The 19,210-nt window shown below is 58.5% G+C and overlaps 2 protein-coding genes across 3 annotated transcripts; both read right to left on the bottom strand.

The window, feature by feature from the left end:
• Nucleotides 1-1,539: 1,539 nt before the first annotated feature.
• Nucleotides 1,540-8,952, bottom strand: TBX10 (T-box transcription factor 10). The gene is made up of 8 exons (XM_006171360.1): nucleotides 8,946-8,952; nucleotides 6,083-6,350; nucleotides 5,902-6,003; nucleotides 5,319-5,490; nucleotides 4,056-4,211; nucleotides 3,702-3,769; nucleotides 3,395-3,489; nucleotides 1,540-1,829 (listed from the first exon to the last, which is right to left on the bottom strand). The coding sequence occupies exons 1-8, from the start codon at nucleotides 8,950-8,952 to the stop codon at nucleotides 1,540-1,542; spliced, it is 1,158 nt and encodes a 385-aa protein (XP_006171422.1).
• Nucleotides 8,953-11,447: 2,495 nt separating this feature from the next.
• Nucleotides 11,448-16,095, bottom strand: ACY3 (aminoacylase 3). 2 transcript variants are annotated; one of them, XM_014585290.2, is made up of 7 exons: nucleotides 15,888-16,095; nucleotides 15,175-15,455; nucleotides 14,112-14,307; nucleotides 13,711-13,804; nucleotides 13,439-13,546; nucleotides 13,190-13,299; nucleotides 11,448-12,010 (listed from the first exon to the last, which is right to left on the bottom strand). In XM_014585290.2, exons 2-7 carry the CDS (start codon nucleotides 15,408-15,410, stop codon nucleotides 11,795-11,797), a joined length of 960 nt encoding a protein of 319 aa, XP_014440776.1. In that variant the 5' UTR covers nucleotides 15,411-15,455; nucleotides 15,888-16,095; the 3' UTR covers nucleotides 11,448-11,794. The 2 variants fall into 2 exon arrangements, with proteins under 2 accessions (XP_014440776.1, XP_006171327.1); XM_006171265.3 differs by having other exon boundaries at nucleotides 15,175-15,417; nucleotides 15,888-16,094.
• Nucleotides 16,096-19,210: the final 3,115 nt, after the last annotated feature.

Below are 19,210 nucleotides of genomic sequence, written 5' to 3'. Positions count from 1 at the left end.
GGACAGACAGTCGGACAGCATGACCCGCCGAGCGCGGCCGGGACACCGAGGGCTCAGGGCCGGGGGAGGAAGGGGCAGGGCAGCGCGCGACCTCCAGGGTCCCTCAGGGACTTGGGCGGGCTGAGGGCGGGGCCCGCTCGGGGCGAGGCGGCAAAGCTGCGACGATGTGGGCGGGGCCTCTAGGGGGCGGGGTCGTTTCGGAGGCGCGAGTTCCCCTAGACCCTAGGACGGCCGGGCAAGACCCACGCGGGAGCTGGAGCTGGACATTCTCGCGAGATGACGGCGGGGCGGAGCCCTGGAGGCTATCCAGGGCAGAGGCGTGTTGGGGGCGGGGCCTCACTGGAGCTTTAGTTTCTAAGGACAGAAGGACGGGGCGTGGTCTGGGGGGAGCCTCGCTAGACACGGTGGGGGTGTAACCGGAAAAGGCGTGGCTATGTGTGCACGAGTGGGCCGGGGGTGTGGCTTGCGGAGGAAGGGGTGGGAGGGGGGTGGGAGTGTCCCGCTGGTGAGTTCTCCGAAACCGCTGGAGCTGGCAGGAGTATCTAGCTGCTGTGTCCCTGCCATTCCCCGCGTACCTCCGCTTCCGCCTGTGTCTGTCCCTCCCCTAAAGGGCTCACAGGAAATGCTCCAGGATGTGCAGAGGCGCCCGCGGGGACCTAGGAATAGTCCCCGGCTGCGGGTAGAGTACCAGGTCCTGGCCTCCCTTCGGGCCTTCTCGTCTAGTTCCGCTGGGTGGCGCGCGCTCCCTCAGTCTTGACCTCTCCTCAGGCTCCACTGCCTGGAGCTCTCTCCTGCTTCAGTGTTGATCCGATTTCCAAATTCCCCTCTCCATACCCTCCTGTGCCTGTGGTCACTGCCTTTCTTGGTTGTGAACCCCTTCCCCAGCCACTGGATCCTCGAGGACCTGACAATTCCTTCTTTGTGCAAAGCGCTTAAACATGGAATGGCAGGTGTCAGCCATGCTTTGCTCTGTGACTTTGAGCAGGGCCCATGCCTTTCTGAGCTGCAGTTTTTGTCTCATCCAGGCACACAAAGCAGGAAGCAGGAACCTCAGTCTCCTTCACAGGGTTAAGTGCACCCCTGCCTCTGGGCTCGGGTCACCATCTTTGCCATCACTATGTGCTCCCAGGGATGTAGTTGGTGCTGGCCCAGTTTTGGGTGCCCCAGGTCCGTGGGAGGGCTATCTTGGTTCTGGGAGTTCCTGAGGCCTCTACCCTGACCCCTGAGAACAGAAGTGCTCTGACCAACCAAGCCAAATGGTTTAATACTGAAGGAAAAGAAGTAAAGCAGGCTTTGGGGGTGGCTCCCAAGGCAGGAGGGGCAGGATTCCCATTGCTGGGGTTGGAAGGTGGGTGGCCTGGTTCCAAGCCTGGCATGCTTCTAGCCTTGCTGTGACTCTGGGCAGGTAGCCTCTCTCTTTGGGCTTCTCTCCTTGGGAGAGGAGGAGTCTTATAGGGAGATGTGAGTGAGAATCTCTGCAGATGTGGGGCTGGAGGGAGTGTGGGGTCAGGGATAAGGGCTTCCACAGGACTTTCACCATCACTGAGAGTCCTGGCCAGGCCCTGGGCACATGGTGGTAGGAGCCAGGAGCCCCAGCCCAGTTGCAAGGGGCAGGACTCCTGGATCCCTGTCAGCCTGGATGTTGGGGAGGGGGTATGGTGCCACTCGGGCCCGTGGGATCCCGAGGTGGCTTGGGGCTCCAGAATATAGACCCTGGTAGGTGAAGGGCCTATAGGTGGCCGGAGACAGCAGGCCCTCGGTGGGGGACAGTAGCTGATGGTGGAGCCGGGCAGAGGTCCTGGAGCTGGAGGCTGAAGCTTTGTCAGGGTCTGAAGGAGGAAACAGTCTAAGTAGACCTCAGGTCTCCTCTCACATCCCCAGCCTTCATCCAGCCTACCCTGTCTTCCTCTCGGTTCCTTCTATCCCAAGCTGCCTACCTCTCAGCCTTTGTCCTTGCTTTTCCCTCTGCCAGGAATTCCTTCCCACCTTTTCCTCCTGTCCGAGCCCTTCTTCCAAGGTCCAATGCTGAAGTCTCCTCCTCCAGGAAGTCCACATGGCATTACCTCTGCTCTCAGACCTTGTCCCTGCCCTGTCTCTGCCCTGGGCCCCATACTCTCTTAAGACTCTCTGCCTTCTCCAATGTGTCCACCAGGTGCCCAGTGGGTTTGCTTAGCCTGCTGAAGCCCCTTCCTGGAGGCTTAGTGGCCCTTTCCCCTGCTTCCTGCCCACTGCATCCATAGCCTGGGCCTCACCTTTCTCCTGCTCTGGGGAGCCCTTCCTCAGACAGGGACTGAGGCTGCTGCGACTCCGGGCTGGGACACTGAGCAAGGGCCGTGGAGATATAGGCCTGAAGATGGAGCAAGCAGGAGTGAGGGTGGGAGGTCAAGGTGAGCAACCCAGGCCAGGGATCGTGGTCAGAGTCAGGGATCATGATGAGACCCCAGGACAAGTCAGAGGGCATGACCCTGAAGCAAGGGTCAGGAGTCGAGGCCGAGTTGAGGGTGAGAGGCTGGGGTTTGGGCAGCCAGGCAGGATGTCAGGGGCCAGACCGTGCAGTACCAGGAGTCCGGGTCACTCTCTCTAAAGCCCTTGGCAAAAGGGTTGCTGGCGATTTTCAGCTGGGTGATCTACAGAGGAGAAATGCAGGTATAGGGTGGTCCTGAGCCAGTGAAAGGCTGTGGGGCTCAAGCTAACCACCTTGTCCTCCCAGGGCACCCCAATCAGGAAGTCCTGGGACCCAGGTCCCTTGCCCAGGAACTCTAGAGCCAGTGGGCATGAGGCAGGGAATGACTATGGGCAGATGCCCAGGTAGACAGGGGTGTGCATGGAGAGGCTAAGAGCCTTGGGCCTCAGTCTCCACCCCTGCAAAATGGGCTGGCCGCTAGGTGCATCGCGAGCTATGGCCCTACCCACCCGGTGGTTCTGATAGGCCGTCACAGCTGTGAACTGGGTCTCCGCAAAGATGAAGGACTTGAAGTTCTCCTGGGCGTAGCGCTCACTGTCCTTGCGTGGGTCCACGAAGACCACATGGAAACGGGGCTGGTAGCGGTGCATGGAGTTGAGAATGATCTGTAAGAGGGTGCAGAGTGGGTGTGTGGGAGTTGGAGTGGGGGCGGCAGCTAACCCTCATGGAGCCTGAAGCCTTTCTCCCCGTGGCGGAGAGATTGCTGGGGCCTGCCGGGCCTCAGTGATGCTGCAGGCTCTGAACTTGAGGGCCTGTGGTTCCGTGTCGAAGGCTTTGTGTCTGAGCAGCCTTGCCTCTCGGCTTTACCTTCAGAACCATCTCCCACGCACTGTCTCTGCGCCAGCACCGTCACTGTCTTTCATCTGACTTCCTCCAGTCGCCTCCTGGCTCCCTGCTTCCTGCCCACTGCATCCATAGCCTGGGCCTCACCTTTCTCCTGCTCTGGGGAGCCCTTCCTCAGACAGGGACTGAGGCTGCTGCGACTCCGGGCTGGGACACTGAGCAAGGGCCGTGGAGATATAGGCCTGAAGATGGAGCAAGCAGGAGTGAGGGTGGGAGGTCAAGGTGAGCAACCCAGGCCAGGGATCGTGGTCAGAGTCAGGGATCATGATGAGACCCCAGGACAAGTCAGAGGGCATGACCCTGAAGCAAGGGTCAGGAGTCGAGGCCGAGTTGAGGGTGAGAGGCTGGGGTTTGGGCAGCCAGGCAGGATGTCAGGGGCCAGACCGTGCAGTACCAGGAGTCCGGGTCACTCTCTCTAAAGCCCTTGGCAAAAGGGTTGCTGGCGATTTTCAGCTGGGTGATCTACAGAGGAGAAATGCAGGTATAGGGTGGTCCTGAGCCAGTGAAAGGCTGTGGGGCTCAAGCTAACCACCTTGTCCTCCCAGGGCACCCCAATCAGGAAGTCCTGGGACCCAGGTCCCTTGCCCAGGAACTCTAGAGCCAGTGGGCATGAGGCAGGGAATGACTATGGGCAGATGCCCAGGTAGACAGGGGTGTGCATGGAGAGGCTAAGAGCCTTGGGCCTCAGTCTCCACCCCTGCAAAATGGGCTGGCCGCTAGGTGCATCGCGAGCTATGGCCCTACCCACCCGGTGGTTCTGATAGGCCGTCACAGCTGTGAACTGGGTCTCCGCAAAGATGAAGGACTTGAAGTTCTCCTGGGCGTAGCGCTCACTGTCCTTGCGTGGGTCCACGAAGACCACATGGAAACGGGGCTGGTAGCGGTGCATGGAGTTGAGAATGATCTGTAAGAGGGTGCAGAGTGGGTGTGTGGGAGTTGGAGTGGGGGCGGCAGCTAACCCTCATGGAGCCTGAAGCCTTTCTCCCCGTGGCGGAGAGATTGCTGGGGCCTGCCGGGCCTCAGTGATGCTGCAGGCTCTGAACTTGAGGGCCTGTGGTTCCGTGTCGAAGGCTTTGTGTCTGAGCAGCCTTGCCTCTCGGCTTTACCTTCAGAACCATCTCCCACGCACTGTCTCTGCGCCAGCACCGTCACTGTCTTTCATCTGACTTCCTCCAGTCGCCTCCTGGCTGGTGGCCTTGCCTCCACCTCTGTCCGTCGTCCACATAGCAGTCCCAGCAAGCCGCATCATGTAGCCCCCGACTTAAACCCTCCTGTGGCTCCCAGCTAAGCCACAGTCCTCTCCACAGCTAACTGGCCCCACACCATCCGCCCCAACAGCCTCTAGAGGCTCACCTCCTCCCACTTCTCACTGTACTCCAGCCACACCGGGAGACTCCTTGCAGTCCTCCCAACACCACCCCCACATCTTCCCGCCTCAGGGCCTTTGCACTTGCCGTCCGCTCTACCCGGACACTCCCCTGTGGCGTGCATAGGCTCCTTCCCCACCACCACTTCCTTCAGCATCCTGTGCTTTCTGAATGGAGGTGCTCTCTCTCCAGCCCTGCTCCCTGGCTCCCTGGTATTTTGTCTTTGACACCTGCTGAGATAGGTGTCCAGCGTCTTCTGCATTTCTGGCTTACTGTCTCCTCCCATCCCAGGAGGTGAGTCCTGTGAAGGTAGGGACTTTGCTCGAATGTCATCAGTGTTACATTCCAGCATGTTCAACGGGCCTGGCCCATGCTGGGCCTTCCATCCCTGTCCTCAGAGAGGACAATGTCTGCGGGGTACCCCCTCAATTTTCCCACCTGTCTGGACAGCCCTCCCTGCTGCCCAACCCTGAGCCAGCTGGGCATGTCCCCCAGCCTTGGCCATCAGCAGTGGGTAGAGTGCAGGGCACCAAGGCCACTGGGCACCAAAAGCCCAGCCAGCCCTGGCACCAGACTTCGTCACAGTCAGTCCCAGCACCCATTTGGCCTGGCCCAGCCCTGCACTACTGGGGCCCTGGTCTCACGTGGCCGTTGTCATCTAGCAGGTTGTTGGTCAGCTTGAGCTTGTCGAAGGACACGATCTGACGCATCCACTGGGCACCCTTGGCTGGCGAGTCAGGGTGGAAGTGCACGCGGCCAGGCGTGGCCGGGTCTGCCTTGCCTGCCACCAGCCAGGCCGAGCTGTGAAAGGCATACCTGGGAACAGAGTGAGAAGGCGAGGGCTGTCCTAGCAGAGCCAGGCCTAACCAAGACTAGTGGGACAAAAGGGCTGTCACTGACCCCACCGCTGCCCACCCAGCCTGCTGAGTATCTTGCAGAGAAGGAACCCGAGGCTCAGAGTCCCTGTGGCTGCTCCTGGCTGCCAGGCATCAGGATGAGCCCTGCTGGACTGGGCTAGACCACTCCGCCAGCCCCAGGCTAGCCCACTGCCCACTGAAGCCTGCTGGCTGCCCTGAGCTGGGCTCCTTCCTACCGGCATGCTGTTGTTGCAGCTTCCTAGAGCTCCCTGGCAGTGCTTGGAGGGGCCCTGTCTCACCCTGGAGTGCACAGGGGTCTAATTCCTGCCTGAGCACTCAAGGTTGAGCCGTCCTCCCGGCCAGCCCAGACCTGTATCTCTTGTCATCCAGTGGGATGAAGTCCATGAGCAGGGCGTAGTCGGCCAGCGTGTCCATGCCCAGAATCTTCACCTGGAAGGTGGGGAACATCCTCCTGGTGTGTGGGGGGGTGCAGGTGCTCAGCAGCCTGAATGTGGCTCTAGCCTTGCCCCTACCCCACCCACTGCTCACACCTGCCCGCCTTGGTGACAATCATCTCCGTGCCCAGCTGGTTGAATTCCTCCCACAAGGGCTTCATCTCCAGCTGAACTGTCACGCTGGACACGCACGGGTTCTTGGGACCCTGCCCAGTGTTCTTGGCCGTGGCTTGGGCCCCTGTGGAGGTGGTGCAAGTGCCTGATGGGAATGACATCTCCAGTCGAGGCTCCCAGCTGGAGCTGGTCATGGGTAGGGCGTGAGTCTCTGATGGCGCAAGTACTCCAAGGCTGGCAGACAGGAAGGCTGGGAAGAGAAGAGGAGGGTATGGCCCCGGTCATCGCTCCCAGCCTCACTCATCACCCAGCCAGCCTCATCCTTTGGGCTCCACCTACATTTCCCTTCTCCAGGAAGCCCTCCCTGATTGCCAGGCATGTATTCTCATAAAATCCACTCAGTATCTCACTCAGCATCCCTCCACAAGGCAAGTGCTCACTTAATGTCTCCCAGCCAGCTGCTTAAGGGTGGAGACAGGGCCTGTCTTTTCACCTAGGGAATTTTTGAGCCATTCTGTAGCTATCTGGCCTTGAGCAAATTGTTTCATCTCTTAGAGCCTCAGTTTCCATATCTGTCACAGGGATTTTTTTTTAAATTTAATTAATTAATTAATTAATTTTTTAATTTGACCAGAGAGGGACAGAATGAGAGAGAGAGAGGAGTGAGAAAGTGAGAAAGCAAGCTGCCAGGGCCAGGAATTGAACCACAGTCGGCCATGTGGGAGTCCAGTGCCCTTAACCACCACGCCATCTGCTGGGCCCACAGGGGTTCTTAGTAGGGCTGATGTAAGGGTTAGCGATGACAGACAGAGGGCCTGGTTCCCCATATTATAGTTCACATGCATGTGAGGTTTGGGTGGGGCCTTTCCCAGCTCCTTGGAGACCTGCCGCCTGGGGCTGTTTAAGGACTGCTGAGAGGAGACCCATTAATCATGAATGGTCCACCCCAGGCCTGGCTCAGCTCCTGCCCCAGAGCCCATGCTCACATCTCTGACCTACACTATTTTCTAAAACTCATATTTTGATCTGCAATCTCGGCACAAGCCTGGTCCAAAAGCTTTGCTACCCTCTACTCATTTTTATTTTATTTTAATTTGGTTTTAATTTTTTATTACCAGAGGGTGCACATGCACTTGCCAGAGACAGAGAGAATCGCCCCACAGTGGGGCGCGGTCACACCGCAGTCCTTTTCCCTCCATTTCTCCACCCCGTTGAGTGGCATGGTGCTTAAAGTGACTGGATCGCACATGGCCAGGTGTACAGTTCAAGTCCTAGACCTGGTGGCGTGGACAGCTTGCCAAGTACCTGGGCCTGCATGTCCAGACTCCTGAGAGGAGAATGGAGGAGAGGGACTGTGGCATGGCCATCTCCCCAGGGGTGCCCTTTCACTCCCTCTCCCCACTGTCCACCCCTTTGTCTCTCTCCAGTGAGCATGCAAGTCCTCTAGCAAATTTAAAAAAAAAAAAGAAAAGAACATGGCAAGTCCTTGTCTAAAAACACCATGCACACTAAAAAAAGGGTTAAAATGATCAGTTTTATGTTATATATGTTTTACCACAATTACATTCCTTAAGTAATTATTTATTCCATTTTATTCATTATTGTTATTTTTCAATTTGACCAGAGAGAGGCAGAGAGGAGAGAAAGTGAGAAAGCAAGCTGCCAGGTCTGGGACTCGAACTATGGTCAGCCATGTGGGAGTCCAACGCCTTAACCATGTCACCTGCTGGCCCCCACAATTACATTTTTTAAATGAAAAATTATTCTGAAAAACAGCTATTATTTTACAGCAACCCTGTAAGGGGCTGAGGACCTAGTGGGAACATGGGAGCCACAGCAGGTGGGAGTCAAGGAACAAAAGGCTTCCATTCAGCAATGCTCCCTGGCCAAGTGCCCCCAACTAGGACATTTACAAGGGTCCGTGGGACCAGGGACCCCCTGAGTGGGGGGTGGGGGCATGTTTGATGCTGGCTGGCTGGACACACCGACAGGGACAGATGGGTGAAGGGAAGCTCCTGGGGAAGAAGAGCCACTGACCAGGTACCCGGTGGGGAGTGCCTGGTGAGAGCAGTCCAGAGAACAGGTGAGAGGTGGCCCTTCATACAGCCCCAGAGATCTCTGCAGTCTGGAGGGCAGGAGGGCCTCTCAGTGGGATTGGCCATGTCAGGTCTGAGGACCTTGGGATGGGAAGGAAGGATGGATGGGCTGATGTCCCCACTCCCTGGGGCCAAGTCATTGGACAGGCAACTGCTTGTCACTTGGCTGCCCTGCTGGGGCAGGTGTGTCATCCAGGAGCCACAGCTAGCCTCCAAGGACCACAGCGGAGGGGCTTATGACTTCCCTGGCCTTGGGGCTTTGCAGGTAGTCACCAGCTCCCAGCTGCCCATCCCAGTCAGTGTGCCACCCCTTGGCACTTCCAGGAACTCTGGGGAGGTGCTGGTCCTCTGTGTGGTCTCTCTAGAAGCCAGCACCCCTCAGGCTTAGAGGGTGACAATTTCCCAGAGCCATTGCATGTCAGATCTTGAAGGGAAGTTAGGGGCTTCTTGTCCAGTCTTTCATTCCAGCCTTTAAGGGGCTGAAACACAGAGAGGTCCAGGGACAGGTTCAAAGTTACACAACCTGAGACTCATCTCCCAGAAATAGCTTAACCTCCCAGCCTCTCAGCACTCCCATGATTGCACGTGGCTGCGAGCCCTACAGCCCTGCCCTGGTAGGACCTGAGACCTCAGCCTGGAGCGTGCCTGTCCCACCGTATATCCAGTGAGGCCCCATTGCTCCCATCCTGCCTCACCCACCCTGGAACCTGAGCCCACTCAAGAGGCCACCTCTGTTCTCCGTTCCATACCTGCCATCGGGAGAGTTCGGATGTCCTGGAGAAGAAACCCTGCACGGCTGGAGCTGGGCTGCAACTGCCAACCCAGGATTCCTGCTTGCCCAGACGGGTGGCAGCGACTTCCAGCCTCCTGGTCCACTCAGCACCCACTTAGCACCACAGCTCAGCTCTCGGGTGCTCACACAGGCCCCCAGTCTCTCAGCAGAAATGTCCTCCCCTCAATCATCCTCCGCCCACATCCCCAACGTCCTGGTTCTTCCACCTGAGCCAGGCACTTGATCAGACCCTGTCTGTGGGGTGTCTGGCCCTTTCTCCAAGCACCCTCAGACTGTACTGTCAGGCTGAGCCATGGGCTGGGCTCGCCCATCTCCAGGGGCGGGCGCTATGCATGAGGAGGGCAGGTGGGAAGGCTCTGACGTTGCAAAGCCCCCTCTTCTCCTCCCGCTCCTCCCTCCTCGCTCCCTCCTTCTCCAGCTAAGAGCCCCCAGCCATTCCTGATCAATGGGTCCAGGCAGGGGCGGGACATCTTGAGGTTTGGGTGTCTGCAGGGGTGCAGGCCTGGCTGACTGGAGGCACTGGGCCGAATGAACCTCAGGGAGGCTTCTACAGTGACAGCAAATTGAGGGCTGAATGACAGAGGCAGTTTCCTCTCCCAGGACCCAGACCCCTGACCTACTAGGCCTGCTAGACCCTGGGCCTGCTAGGCCTGCCACTGTGGAATTATCTGAAGAAACCTGAGCAGGAAATGCGAGTGGACAGTGGCAGCAAGCACGGCAGTGGAACCCCAAGACTGGACAGAGGAAATCCAGGTCCTCCTGAGGCTTGGTGCAATGAGCTGTGGACATTGGCAGGTCCCTGACAGTCTCGGTGCCTCAGTTTTCCCAACTGACCTAAGAGCATAATCTCATCTGCCGGGGATGGTCCAGACCTGCCTGTGGATAGTGGCTTTGGCTGCTGATGCCTAAATTCCCGCTTTGGGGTGGGAGGAGAAATGCTAATGCCAGCCCAGATCAGAAACCTCGGCAGGACATCCAGTCTGCAGGGAGGGCTGTCTGTCCTCTCTGGCCTGACTGACCACTTTCTCCAGGCTGCCCTGGGCTGGACATTCAGGGACACACTGCTCACTGGTCAGGAAGGGAGGGGCAGCATTCCCCAGAGCTGCTGCCAGCCCCTTTGTCGAGAGTGGATCATCCTCTCTGGGCGCAGCTGTGGGGAGGAAGGCAGCCGTCAGCTCTGGGTTTACTGCGAGGCAAAATGGGGTGCCCTGTGCAAGATGGAGGGTTCCGGCAGCTCGTGGAGGCCACTCAGGGAGGGTGGCTGTGCCACCCTGTCCCAGGATTCATAGCATGACAGAGATGTTGGGGGACTTTGGGGACCAATGTCAGCTGTCATGGCTCCCTCTCTGCTCAGACATCCACGGGTGGGCCAGCACGGGCTTCTGCTGGCTCCTGACATGTGTATGCATGCGTATTCCCCCACACACGCACCTGAGCACCCCAGCATTGCACACATGCCCTCTAAGGCCCAATGACTCACAGGTGCGCACACGCACGGATTCACGGCAGACAGTCCGTGAGCACACACGCCCTGCATGCACACACCTCGTACCCGTCCCCAGCTGTTCTGCCCTTCCTGCCGGAGGCACCTACTGGCCCCTTGCCCCCTCATCCATCTTGCCTGCCAGCCCGTCCCTTGTGCCCCCATATCCTTCACACCTTCTCATCTTGCTGCTCAATACCAGCAGGTGGCTGGCAACCGTGGCCGCGGGGAGATGGATGAGCCAGGCAGAGTGTGGAGGGCCCAGCCGTGATGACAGAGCTCAGGCTTCGGCACCTGCTCCCCTGCCCCTGCTCCCAGCCATAGGCCTGTCGGGTTCGGTTCGGATGGGGCAGTGCAAGGCTGCGGCCAGCCCCATCCGGCTCTGCCTGGGTTGTCCTGCCATGAGCACTCCATAGGGTGCCTCAACCAGGATCAAGGGAACTCCAGGCAGCCCTGTTCCAGCTTCCTCCTCAGAGGCCACTGTGGGGTGTCCTGGGATGGTGGGGGGAGTAGGGATCCACGGCCCCAACCCAAGGCCTCTCCTCCCCGTGTCTTTGTAGCTGGATGGGCTGTCCCCAGTGGGGAAGGCCTTGCTAAGCTGTACCCTCCCCAAACCCTGACTCCCCTGAGCCACCTGGGCAAGGGGCCCATTAGACATCTGGAAATCACATCTGGCTGTGCACCCAGATACACACAGATCCCCTCAGGAGAATGCCCGAGGTACTGAGGCTCACTCATTAGTGGGAAATGCACACATATGAAAGCACATGGGACAGGCACATACATGGGCGTGCACATATGTATGCAAACATGGGCATGTGCCTCTGCTCTCCCCAGGCCATCCCTCTGGGCTCAGGGTTGTAGAGAGATTGGAGGCCCCCATCTGGGTGCAGCCTCCTCTGGAAGCCCCTCTTTGGGCTGTAGGACTGTCCTTCTCCAAGTCTTCTTCACACTGCAAGATCTTTGCCCCTGTAGGACTGTCCTTCTCCAAGTCTTCTTCTGCAAGATCTTTACACCCTGGGCACAGAGACAGCCACCACTGGTTCCAGGACACACAGCTACACTGGGCCAGACCTGCCCCAGATCCTGTAGTCACCCTTTCCTTTCTCCATGCATATCCCAGGTCGAGAGGGGCCGTGCAGGACACAAACCATGAACCCCAGGACGTTTTCCATTTTATAGGACGGGAGACTGAGGCCCAACAGCGGGGGCCTGGCAAGGGACATAGTGCCCAGGAGGTGGTGAGGAGGGCCCTGGACTCAGAGCTGCACCTCGGGGCGTTGTTCAGGTGGGAAGGCACGGCGGGGCTGAGGAGGCTCGGGTTAGGGAGTGGGGGTGGAGGCAGAGGCCAGAGCAGGCAGGGCAGGCACGGAGAAGGTGAGCTTCTCAGTCTGGAAGAAGGCCGTGCCCTTCTCGTAGTACGCAGCCTCGTTGATGAACACAGGGTACACAGTGGAGTCGCCCTCGTAGAGCACGTCCTCGCCGCTGAACATCTGGAAGATGGGAGCACCGGGCCGCAGTGGCTGAAAGTCTTGGTCCTGGAGGGGAGTCAAAGGCCGAGGTTCGAGGTTACTGGGGCGTCGGTGAGGGGTGACCCCAGCTGGCAGGACCCAAGAGCTGTCACTCACTCACTGCCATGCCCACCTAGCCCTTGCTTTCTCAACCAGTGTGACAGGGGGACTGGTGAGGGGCCAACCTGCTCTGTGTCTAGCCACCTTGGAAAGACGTGTCACTGTGGAAGTGCAGCCCGATGGTGACTGACACAAATATAAATGCCTGGCTTTAAATGCTTGCTAGCTCTGTGACCTTGAGCAACCCACTCAACCTCTCTGTTCCTTAGTTGCCTCATCTACAAAACAGGGATCACAATAGCACCTCCTCGCAATTGGAGTCTTCTTTCTTTTTTAATAGTTTGCTATAGGGTGCACATGCTCACCAGGGAGAGACAGAAAAAGAGAGAGAGAGGGAAAGTGAGAAATCCCCTCCAGGGGGATGGCCACGCCACCATCCCTCCTCCTTCATTCTCCTCTGGGAATTCCAGGCATGCACGCACACGTGCCTGGAGTGTTTTTCAAACTGCTGGGTCTGAGTGGAGTTGGCCTTGTGGGATCCAGAGCCTTAACCTCCACTCCACCTGCTGCCTTCATTCTGCGTCTTAAATGTAACAGACATTTAAGACAGTGCTTAAGACAGTGACTGGCACACAGGAAGTACCATAGAATTTACTAAATCATAATACAACCCGTAGGTGACATCATCCAAAATGACTGGCGTTACTGACACCTGGAAGGCGGCTGGCTTACGTCCCTCTAGCCCTAGCACTGCAAGGACGTGCTCCCCACACCAGAATGTCATCACAAAGAAAATAATGCTTGAAAATAAAGCCGGGGGTGGGGGAAAACGGAGGCCGTGGGACTGCACAAGACACAAGAGCCTTCTTTCGTGCCTGTTTATTTATTTGTTGTTGTTTGGCTAGAGGGCACATGGGATTGCCATCGAGAGGCAGAGAGACAAAGCACGCAGGATGAGCACGAGCGGCCCAGGAAAGGCAGTAGAAAGAGATGGGGGCCAGAGAACAGCCTCCTGGTTCCTTCCTAATGCTCAGGTGTCGGTGATGTTGTAAAAGGCTTGGTCTCCCCCTCTGGGCCTCAGTTTCCCCTGACACGCCCCACCCAAGGCTGTGGCCCCAGGACCTGCCCCTTCTCACCCACACCCACCTGCAGCTGAGGATGCACGAAGCCTGCCAGGCCCCCGTCGTCAGTGCGCGGGAAGTCCACGGCACCCAGAGTTCTGTAGGCTTCCATCTCGAAGGCAGGAAAGGCAGTGCCTGTGTGGGAGAGATGGCGTGTGTGAGCCAGGCTCCAGAACAGACGGTCTCAGCCCACCAGTGAGCCTGGTGACCTGGCCCCTGAACCAGGCCCTCTCTTCTCTGGGCCTCAGTTTCCTGCAAACCCCCGGGGTCTCACCTTGGTTGAAGAGCTCGATGAAGTCCAGAGCTGCAGCCACCAGGGCCCTCATCCGGAGGAAGATGTCAGCCCGTAGGACGCCCTGTGGCTGAGGGCCCAGCTCCAGGGCTAGGGACCAGGAGGGGAAGGGTCAGGCCAGGAGTGTTTTTGGGCCCCAAGCCTCAGGACTGGCCTCTGAGAGGCCCTACCCCTCTGGTACCTGGCCCCACCCCATCTTCTGGCCCTTCCCTCCCACCCCTTCTGGCCCCACTGTTCTCTGGAGCCCTGCCCACCCATTCCGTTCTTGGCCACTGAGTCCACGCTGTAGGTCTCCACCCCAGGCAGCTGGTACAAGAACACCCGACAGGGCAACTCCGGGCTCTGCAGCTGCGGGCAGGAGGGGTGGGTCAGGGCCCCAGGCCAACTTGGGAGGAGAAGCTTTGTCAGGGAAGGAGGTGAGTATAGGAGAAGCACAGGGCACCACCATGCTGGCCTGGTCTCCTCCATCCTCTGGTGTGAGGTGGGGTGGTCCCAGAGGGCCTGGAGTAGCTGCAGGTGGCAGGCCCCCAGGAGTGGGGCCAGGAGAAATGGCCCAGGGAGGAGGAGGGGCCACACAGGGCAGACACCTGCATTGTCCCCTCTACCCTGCCCTCCCTCTGCCCTCTGGGGGCTGTGTGCCAGGGGCTGGGGCCACCTGGAGGTGGTGACACATGTGCATGGCAAAGATGTTGTGGGCAGCTTCGGCGATGAGGCAGGAGCCCATGTTGGCTGTGGTGTTGTGTAGGTCGAGGACGAAGTCAAAGGCTCGGCCTGAGGCTTTGGGCCCCAGCAGCTGGTTCAGCTCTCGGGCTCTTGTCACCTCGTATGGATCATCCGGGGTGGCTCTGGCACTGCAGGGGCAGAAATGGGGAGGACACCCCTCCCCCAGTCCTCTCAGTCATCAGTGGTTTAGCTGGGGGAGGGGCAGCCTCAAGCGGCCAGCAGGAGGCCCTGCAGGAGACACTCAGAGCAGCTGGAGGGCTCTTGAGCCAGGTGGCTGTGCCTACCCTGCCCAGGGCCGTTGGTGGCTCCCGCTTCACCCAGCCCTACATGCCAGCCTTTGTGCCTCTTCCTGTTCTCACTGAGCCACACTTCCCAAGCCCCAGACTGGTCTTACCCCCCGCCAGGACTTTGCCTGGGCTGGGCCTTCTGCTGGAACCTTCTCCTCACTTCACCTGGCTAACTTCCACTCATCTTTTGGGACTTGGCTAAGGCACCACCACGTCTAGGAGGTCTTCCCTGACTGCTCTTGGCCTGGGTAGATGCCTTGTGCAGCCCCCTCCCCACCCCTGTATTTGGCCTCCTGACTTGTGATTGCTGGCTTCTTCCTGTCTCCCCTATAGGCTGAGGCCAACAGCTTGGCTCTATTTCTCATTTGCTCACCCTGGCCAGAGCCCAGCCTAGAGATGGGGCTGGGTGAATAGCCATTGAAAGAAGGTGCAGACATGGTTGGGTCACTAGACAGGTGCACAGAGCCCGTGAGGCCGATGTGAAAGAAGCCCTGGGTCTGGGGAACCCAGAGGAGGCCCCGGCCCAGTCTCAGAGCTTCCTGAGGTGACATCGATCAAGATGTCTCTAAACTGAAAAGGGAGGAACACGCAGCTCAGGCAGAGGGAGAGCAAGAGCGAAGACGGGGGAGGGCCCTGCTGGCAGCTGGAGGGAGGCCGTGCTGGGTCTCTGCCCTGCTGTGAGGCCAACCCGGGGGTGCGGGCACTCACGTGAGGAAGGTGCTAGTGAAGGTGCGGTTGAGGTCGCGGCCCACGTAGCGGCGGCAGGCGGCTGTGGCCTCCGGGTTGGCCAGCACGGGCATGGCAGAGAAGCTGGGTCTCTGCAGCTCACTCGGGTCGCGAAGCCAGTGCCGGGCCAGGTAGACGCCAGACATCTCGTTGCCATGGGTGCCCCCAGTCACAGCCACGCGGCGCAAGGGCTCCCGGGGCACAGGCAGCGAGCACATCCCTGTGCTGGGGGGAGAGCCTGGTAGGGCTCACGCCTGGGAGGCCTAGGCACAGACACACACCCGGTGCTCCAAGCCAGGATGGTGGCAACAAGCTCCCGAAGGACCCAAGGAGTCCCCACAGCAGGGCGGCCTCTCCAGATGTTGCCTGGAGTCCCCACAGCAGGGCGGCCTCTCCAGACGTTGCCTGCATGGCGGGGCTCCCTTTAAGGGTGAGCATTGCCAGCTCCACCAGGCGACTTTTCCACTCCTTTTGGAAAGAAGTTTCTTTTTCCTAAGTTGAGAAAAGGGGCCAGGCTTTCGGGGAGAGGGCTCCCCGAGGTACATTCTGCAGGAAGAGGACTCTGCTTCCATTTTATACACAGGAAAACCCAGAGTATCATAGGAGTTCGCTACAGAGTGTGGGTTCCGGGTCAGCCCTGAGCCCGCCTCGCCCTCCTGCATACTCCTCTGAGCTTTTGGGAAGAGGGTGCTTACCTGCAGATGAGGTCTGGGCCCCTGGCCACCAGGGCTAGAGCATTTACCCCCTAGACAGAGGGTATTTATGGCCCTGGAGATCCTTGAGCAGGAAGTGTTTGTGGCCAATAGGCGAGAGCAGGGGGCGGGTGTGATGGGCCGAGGTCCATCTAGCCAAAGGTCGAGGTGCTGAGTTCTCCCCCACTTTCCCAGGTTCACCCCATACTGGCGCTTCTATGGCTCATTGAGTTAGGTTCCAGTCCTTGCCGGCCAGGAGTAGGGATGGCCCCGCCTCCAAGGGCCAGTGTGCATGGCCTTGGAAAATGGCAGGGACTCTTTAAGACAACTCCCCCAGGAGAAGATCTGGGTTTGCCAGAGGAATCCAGCCAAGGGTGGGTGGGGCCCAGAATCCAGTCCTGAAGCTCAACCTACTGGCTAAGCCAAGGGCTGAATCCCCGCAGAGGATTCCTTCATGCTTCCAGGAGGTGGGCCTGCAGGGGGGTGTGGCCGGAGGTTGGTTCTGGCTGCCCCTGGAGCAGAAGGCTGAAATTACTGTGGAGGTGTGCACTGAGTCCCCTTCCTCCACCACTTCACCACCTAGATGGCCAGTCACTCCCAGGTCACCTAACCCTAAGGGCTGTGCACAGTGGGGTCCCACTTTCACAGGTCTTTGATGCTTGAAACAAAATTTCATCCAAGAGTTTCATTTGTTTACAGGAACAGGGGAACAAATGACTCGGTTTGCTCCGTTTGGGAAATGGCTCTCGATGTCTGTGGAAACTGAGGCTCAGACAGAATGTGCCAGAAAACACAGAGATGGGGCTAGAACTGGAACCCGGGATGTCCAATCCAACCCCACCCTCTCCCTGCTGCCTCCCAAGGTGGGGGGAGGACAAAGGTGAAGGCTCTGCACCCAACTCCAGAGCCCGGGCCTTCGGACTGGCTCAGCTGCCTGCTGTGGGGAGCCCCTACTATACACAGGCACTGGGGCCTGAGGCGGGCCTCTCCTGAGGCCTCCGTCCGGCTCTCCCAGGCCTGCTTCACTACTCCACTTAGGTCCTCTCAGGTCCTTCCGGCGGAGGGCTGGGGTTGGTAGTGGCTCTACTGGCCCGGCCCTCTAGGCTAACCCTCTTCAAAGCCATTCCTCTCCTCTGCGGCCTCAGTTCTGCCTCCTCTCACCCCACCCCCATCCTCCCACCGCGGGAGCTCCCGCGAGCTCAAGCCCGGGCGTTGTGGGACATGGTTCCTTCCTGCTCCCACCAGGCCGGCTGGGACCCTGCTAGGGTCTCTGGAGAGGCAGGTGATGTGTGAGAGTGTGAGGCTGGGGCTCCCTAAGAACTCCCTCCAGGGCACGCCCCTCCTGGAGCTGAAGCCCTAGCAAGTGACGGCAGGGCCCTCACTGGAGATCACACTGAGGTGCACTGAGCCCTTCCTCAGGCAACAAGACCTACAGGTGGTCGTGCAGTGCTGAGCAGGTGGGCCTGTCTGCACTCCCAGTCCCTGCTCTGCTGGGGGCGGACCCAGGGGCCTGCTCTTCAAGCCTCTACTCTGAGTCCCCACTCCCACCCCCAGTCCAAGCTGCAGGCAGTCTGATGATGTGGGTGGGTGCCAGGAAAGAGGGCCTGCTCAGCAGACCTAGTTATTTTGGGGGCTGCTGGGAGCTAGCACACTTCCTGCCAGGAGGTGCTGGTCCCCTGGCCCTGGGGAGGACAGCAAAAGAGGGTGCTAGAGAGTTTCACTTCCCTTGGTTGGGGTCCAGCTTCCCCATTTCAGTAGATGTTCACAGAATTGGTAGGGGGCCTGGAGCTGGCACGGGAACCCTGAGGAGTAGCAGCCCCCACCCCGCTGAGTGTGCACCTGTGTGTGTGTGCACGTGCACTCGTGTCTGTGAGAGTCTGCAGCTGAACAGCTTCGTGGGCATGCCTGTCATATGCCAACGGTGTCCAGGTCACAGCAGTGAGGACAGTCTGGAAGTGGCCCTGCTGTGTCACACCTCTGAGTTGTGGAGGTAGGCCTTCCCTGGCTCTGAGCTCCCCATCCCTGGCAGGCTGTGTGACTCGGGCAGAGTCGGTGCCCTCCCTGTGCCTTGGTTCCTGCCTGTGTGACTGCTGAGGGCCATTGGGAGGAGTGTCAAAGCACAGACACCAGCTTCGAAAACTGGCCCACCAGAGGTCACCGGCACGTGTGAGGCAGGGGACAGGAACATCATAGGGACCTATGGATTCAACTTCTTCACTGCATTTGGGGACACTGAGGCTCAGAAAGGGTGAGAACCTAAGAAAATGCGTAGATTTACAAAGCTTGACCCAGGAGGGCCATGTGACCTGGAGCCACTGGTTCAGTGGCTTCGGAGACCCCCTGCCTGACCGTCCACCCTCCTGCCTGGGCTTTGACCCCCTCCTGCCAACCTCCCTTCAGTCTCCCTAGTCTGCTTGGCATTCCACCCTTCTCCACTGGCTTCAGCCTCCAGCTGTGGGAGACCTGGCGCTCAGCCCGCCTCCTCCAGATGACCTCATTGCCCTCTGGTCTCATCCCCATCTGTCTGCTGGTGACGCCCAAGTTCACACCCAGACACAAGCTCTGTCTGTACCCACCTGCTCATTGGACAGCCTCGCCTGGGTGGCATCTCAGACTAGGTTATCCTGAAACCAACTCTTACCATGGGGTGGGGACAACAGATCAGGGCCCTGTGGCCCATGTCAAGCGTCTGGTCCTGGAGGGCCTCCAAAGTGCTGGAGGTGCTTGGTCAGGATTGCCTTTCTTTTCTTTTCTTTTCTTTTTTTTTTTTTAAGTCTTTTTAAAAAATAATTATTTTATTTAGCTTTATTTATTTATATTTGACCAGAGGAGGATAGAGAGAGAGAAAGAGAGAAAGCAAGAAAGCAAGCTGCCAGGTCCAGGACTTAAACTGCAGTTGGCCATGTGGGGATCCAGCGCCCTTAACCACCACGCCATCTGCTAGCCCCCCCCCTTTTTTTTTTAGAGATTATTACCTTAGGGCGAGTGCACTCGCTAGAGAGATACAGAGACAGAGAGACAGAGACCGTGAGAAGGAAAGTGAGAAATCAGCCTCCAGGGGGGACGACACGCTGCAATCCCTTCTCTATTCATTTCATTTCTTTTTTTTTTTGAGAGGTTTTTGCTATAGGGCACGTGCGCTCGCATGCCCTTCATTTCTCATTTTCTCGCAGAAAGCGAGAAATCAGCCCCCCGGGGAGATGGTACCCCTCAATCCCTTCTCCTCCCTTCTCTTCTCAGGATCTTGGACATGTGCACACACACACTCAGCATGAGTTTAAGCCACCGGCTCCAGGATTTGAACCATGGTCAAACACATGGGAGTC

This window comes from Tupaia chinensis, unplaced genomic scaffold, assembly GCF_000334495.1.
Source record: "Tupaia chinensis unplaced genomic scaffold, TupChi_1.0 Scaffold149501_1, whole genome shotgun sequence".
Classification (NCBI taxonomy): domain Eukaryota; kingdom Metazoa; phylum Chordata; class Mammalia; order Scandentia; family Tupaiidae; genus Tupaia; species Tupaia belangeri.
Note: the sequence above shows the minus strand (reverse complement) of the source record. Positions and strands in the feature narration are given on the sequence as shown.

Excerpts from the sequence above, each read along its gene's own strand:
- ACY3 (XM_014585290.2), bottom strand. The coding sequence starts at position 15,410 with ATGTGCTCGCTGCCTGTGCCCCGGGAGCCCTTGCGCCGCGTGGCTGTG. Across the intron at positions 13,547-13,710 it reads AGTGGCCAAGAACGGAATGG|CCCTGGAGCTGGGCCCTCAG; the intron begins GTGGGCAGGGCT and ends CCTGGTCCCTAG. Across the intron at positions 12,011-13,189 it reads TCGTGCATCCTCAGCTGCAG|GACCAAGACTTTCAGCCACT; the intron begins GTGGGTGTGGGT and ends ACTCCCCTCCAG.
- TBX10 (XM_006171360.1), bottom strand. Across the intron at positions 6,004-6,082 it reads ATTGTCACCAAGGCGGGCAG|GAGGATGTTCCCCACCTTCC; the intron begins GTGTGAGCAGTG and ends CCCACACACCAG. Across the intron at positions 3,770-4,055 it reads CGGCCTATCAGAACCACCGG|ATCACCCAGCTGAAAATCGC; the intron begins GTGGGTAGGGCC and ends TCTCCTCTGTAG.